We start from the raw sequence: 4,865 nt of genomic DNA, 5'->3' as shown, positions 1-4,865 counted from the left end.
TCTCATTGGGGAGGAGTACAGAAACCGGTTTAAAGCCCTTTATATCGATATAAAGGGCCTCGTAGTGTGGACGGGTGCAACGTTAAATCGGTTTAACGCTCCTAAAATCGGTTTAAACGCGTAGTGTAGACCAGTCCTTAGACTTGCGTGTTTTGTTTTATTTTGCTTTGTGACTTACTTTGTTCTGTCTGTTATTACTTGAAACCACTTAAATCCTACTTTTTATACTTAATAAAATCAGTTTTGTTCATTAATAAGCCCAGAATAAGTAATTGGTAGCTGGAGGAGGCAAACAGCTGTGCATCTCTCTCCACCAGTGATATAGAGGGTGGACATTTTATGAATTTACCCTGTATAAACTTTATACAGAGTAAAACAGATTTATTTGGGGTTCAGGCTCTCAGAAAGGCTGAACACTGGGAAAGTCCCTGTTAACTGAGAAGCCCCTGGACTGAGTGAATCTCAGTTTCTGTGAACTGCAGAGGTCCAGGATCCAACCTCTGGGTCTGTGCTGAAGCTGAACTGGAGTGTCTGGCTCAGCAAGACAAGAGTGGAGGGGCGCTGCTGCTTGCTCCAAATTTAGAGTCTCTAGAAACACATAAAGACCAAAGGTAGTGACCACACATACATTAATCAGTACGAGGTCTAGTGTACTTTATAAGTTTTATTAAAATTACAATTACCCAAGCATATAGAAATTCGATACACACCTCTGCACCACTTACAAATATAGTTATATTCCCATCCTTAACAATAGTGTTAGGGTCTGATGGGTCTCTCATAGCTTGATCATCAGTAGACGGGTGGATCCTGTTGGAGTCTTCCACAGGGAGTTGATTTTTCCCACTCTGGCCATTCCCTTTTTATAATATGATTCTGTCTATACCTACATTTTGTCCCCTGGAAACTTAACGGAACCCAATTGTCTATAGGTGTGGTAAGTTCCCTTTATTCTCATTACCATTGATGCACAACCTGTATCCTGTGACATATGTCTGAGACAGGCGTGCTTTTACAGTATTTTTATGATCTAATATTAAACTTCTGGGTAATTTTGCACAATATTATCACTTAGTGCCTCTTTTCCCATAATCTTAGGGCATCGGGTTATTTTCCAGTCACTTGTACCCTCATTTCTTGTCTCCAACGCCTACAATAGCTAAACTAAAATCTTGCAGGCCTCAACCTACAGGTTCTTGCATTTCAACTTGTCTTACTCATGTCTAGTACTTGGTTCCTCTAAATACTGATCAGTCTCACACTTCTATAATTCCACAACTTAACCCTAATTAACATACAGTGAAAATAAAGTATAACATATTGATTAATCATAACATCACAAAAGAAATTAATAATGAACTAAAATTATTGGCTACAATTTAGACCCTGTCATTTTATAGGTATACTTGGGATGATGTTGTCCAATATGCATTACTTTGTCCACATCATCCTGGAACATCACTGGGATTGGTCAGAGCCCTCTAGGGTATTCAGGGGCCACCTCCTGGAACTCCTGGCTTCTTCTCCAGCTGAAACCTGTCTCTGCTGCAGCCAGAGCCCAGCAACCAAAGAGTCCCCTCTGCCGCCCTGGTGCCTCTCTCCTGCCCCAGCTTCTTCTGACTCATCCAGTCTCTGTGTTTTTGAAGGGCTGGACCAACACTTCCTTTCTCTGTTTCCTCTTCTGGGGAGGTCCCATTCCTTCCATGGCCACCCCTCTGCAGAGAAGCTGGAGAAAACTGCTTTTATCTAGAATTCAGTTACTCCTTTCTACTGGGCGAGCTCTCGCTGGGGCTGAGAGTCAATGACCAACCTATTTATAGAGCAATGCCTCTACTTCAGCTTTCTTCCCCTTCATACAAGGTGTGTGAGAGAAGAGTACAGGAAAAGCCCAAAGACATAGGGGATACAGAGGGTTTCTATAACAAAGGGTGAGTTAATGGGGTTTCCATCCATCTAGGTTTTATCCGGACACTCCGTTTTCTGGCTTCTGTGTCTGGGTGCAATGCAGGGTTGTTGTGTCACATCCCAATGGCCCCGTCCCCGTAGGGAGTCCTCCGGGGAAGGCAGATCAGCATTGTATGTGGCTAACACTGTTGCAAGCATCGCAAAGCATTTTGGGGAGGGTCAAAGGTGTGAGTGGAGAGTGGAAGTTTCCTTTGTGGGTACAAGAGGCCGAAAGGGGAGAAAAAAGAGAGCAGAGAATGGGTGAACTCAGCCCTGCAGCTGGCAGGCTCAGTCTGAAGATAAGATGCTGGCCTCCGCCCAGAGACACTGCTCGCAGCCGAAGCTTGGCTGACAACTGAGAAAGACTGACTACATTGACCTGCCAGACAGCAAAGCCAGTGGAGAGGAAAACAAGGCCCAGGGCTGCTAGTCTGAAAACACGGGTGAGACAACAAGAGGGAGAGCCTCATCAGGCATCCCTGAAGCTAGAATGTTTTGGGAAAGGGAAAGAGACCATAGCAAGCCTGTTAAGTATCAGAGGGGTAGCCACATGCATCTGGCGAAGTGAGTATTCACCCACGAAAGCTCATGCTCCAATAGGTCTGTTAGTCTATAAGGTGCCACAGGATTCTTTGCTGCTTTTACAGATCCAGACTAACATGGCTACCCCTCTGATACATAGCAAGCCCGTTTGGACTGGTGCAAAGAGCACCAGGAACAGAGGGCTCTGGAAGAAAACACTCCCAAAGAAGCCCAGGACTTAAAACCCTCGTGTGAGCTGGTGCAATCTGGAGAGCACAACAGATTCTTGAATGGCCCAGGCCCAGGACAGCACTGCTGTCCACCCCCCTGCCCCACACACTCCTTTCTTCTTCTGATGTTTCACCCAGACTTGGCCAGTCAGGGCCGTGTGTGTGCGAGTATGAAAGTGGGTTAGGGCCTGGGGGCATTAACGCTTTCTTTCTTCCCCTGAGTGATGTGGGAGCGTTCCCAGCACTCTCTGCTGTTATTTTATTATTTTATCAATAAACCTTTAAAATTTAGACACTTGATGTGTTATGTCATCTCCTCCCCAAAAGATCCCGTGGCCACAGACTGATCAACGGTCATCCTGGGTGGATTGGTAATGAAAATCTGTCACAGTCGGGTGCTTGGCTGTGAACTAGACAGTCCAGCCAAGAAGGACATCTGGCTGTGTCTGATTCCTGCAGGGCAGGGTGCAGGCATTGGGTCATTAACCCACGGGTCTCAGTGGACGAGGTGGGGCATGGGAAGGGGCCTAGGGGAAATATGTGGGGCAGAGGTCAGGGTCTTAAAGAAATAGGGAGGAGAGGGTGGAGTCACGGGGTCCAGTTACCAGCAGTTAGAAAGGTGGCAACCCAATGAGTTAATGAGTTGAATACAGACTGATTCTCCAGTTTGTTATGCTGACACAGCGCAGTAAGGTCAGGGAAGGGTTGAATGTCTCTTTGACTGGCCAGTCAGTGATTCAGGGAAAAGGGCCCAGCACCATGTCACCAGCCAGCTCTGCATGGAGCTCGGTCTGAGAGCCAGAGCACCAGGAGAAAAAATTAGGTCCCTTTATGAGTAAAGAGCCGGAGCACCCTGTCCCGGATCTGTTTGGTCCTCACCCCGTAGATGATGGGGTTCAGCATGGTGGGCAGCAAGAGGCATATCGTGCCAATGAGAATATGGAAATGCAGGGCTATATTCTGCCCAAACCGGTATATGAGGGAGGAGAAGAGACCTGGGATGTAAAATGCTAAAATGGCACAGAGGTGGGAGCCGCAGGTGCCAAAAGTCTTGAGCCGGGCGTCTTTTGTGGGGAGGCTGAAGATGTCCCTGAGGATCTGGATATAGGACACAATGATAAAAATCACATCCAGACCCATCACACAGAATAGTACGAAGAGGCCGTAGTAACTACTGACACTGGTGTCGGCGCAGGCCAGCTTCACCACGGCCATGTGTGCGCAGTACGGCTGACGGATGATGTTGGTTCTGCAATATGGCCACTGCCTTACCAGGAAAGGCAAGGGCAATGCAATCAAGCCGCTGCGGAGCAGCACGGCCAGGCCAATCTTGGCCACTACGGGGTTTGTCAGGATGGTGGAATGCCTCAGGGGATCACAGATGGCCACATAGCGATCCAGAGCCATGGCCACGAAGATCCCAGAATCCATCGCTGAGGCGCAGTGAATGAAGTACATCTGGGTGAGGCAGGCATTGAAATCGATCTCCCTGGAATTGAACCAGAAGATGCTCAGCATTTTGGGCACAATGGACATGGACATGACAAGGTCGCTAATGGCCAGCATGCAGAGGAAATAGTACATGGGTCCATGGAGGCTTGGCTCCATCTTCACGATGAAAAGGATGGTGAAGTTCCCCAAGACGGCTATGGCGTACATAGTGCAGAAGGGGATGGAGATCCAGACATGTGACGCCTCCAGGCCAGGAATGCCCAACAGGATGAAGGTGGAGGGGTTGGTGAAGTCGGTTTTGTTGGAACCTGACATGGAGTAGGGGAGAAGGGGTCCAACTCTGAGGCAAAATGGTGTCTCCTGTATGTACCGTACGTTCCTCTGACTTCCTGTATGTGCCCAGAGTCTAGGGTGTTCGTCACGGGACAAATGTCTGAATGGAGAGACAAAGTTAACATGAGAAACTGCATGCAAATGCTTAGGGAGATCTGAGAGTGGAAAAAAAACAAACCTTTTCCAAGACGTGCCAAGGGCAAACAACCCAACTAGAACACACCTCAGGGAAAGGACCTGGGCATCATTGATAGTAGCTCCACGGAAACACTTGTTCATTCACAGCAGTGGCTGAAGACAGTGTTCGGATGCCTGAAGGAATGCGATGGAGAATACTCTGCTCTGGATATGTGCTCAGTTTTGGTCATCCAGTCTCTATGAAGG

General features: G+C 47.7%; 1 protein-coding gene across 1 annotated transcript; it reads right to left on the bottom strand.

Moving 5' to 3' along the window:
- Nucleotides 1–3,515: 3,515 nt before the first annotated feature.
- LOC123375513 (olfactory receptor 52R1-like) lies at nucleotides 3,516–4,463 on the bottom strand. Its single transcript, XM_045026468.1, has one exon. The coding sequence runs from the start codon at nucleotides 4,461–4,463 to the stop codon at nucleotides 3,516–3,518; it is 948 nt and encodes a 315-aa protein (XP_044882403.1).
- Nucleotides 4,464–4,865: the final 402 nt, after the last annotated feature.

The sequence above is a fragment of the Mauremys mutica genome, chromosome 1 (genome assembly GCF_020497125.1).
Source record: "Mauremys mutica isolate MM-2020 ecotype Southern chromosome 1, ASM2049712v1, whole genome shotgun sequence".
NCBI lineage: Eukaryota > Metazoa > Chordata > Testudines > Geoemydidae > Mauremys > Mauremys mutica.
The sequence above is the reverse complement of the archived record's forward strand: the minus strand, read 5'-3'. Positions and strand labels throughout refer to the sequence as shown.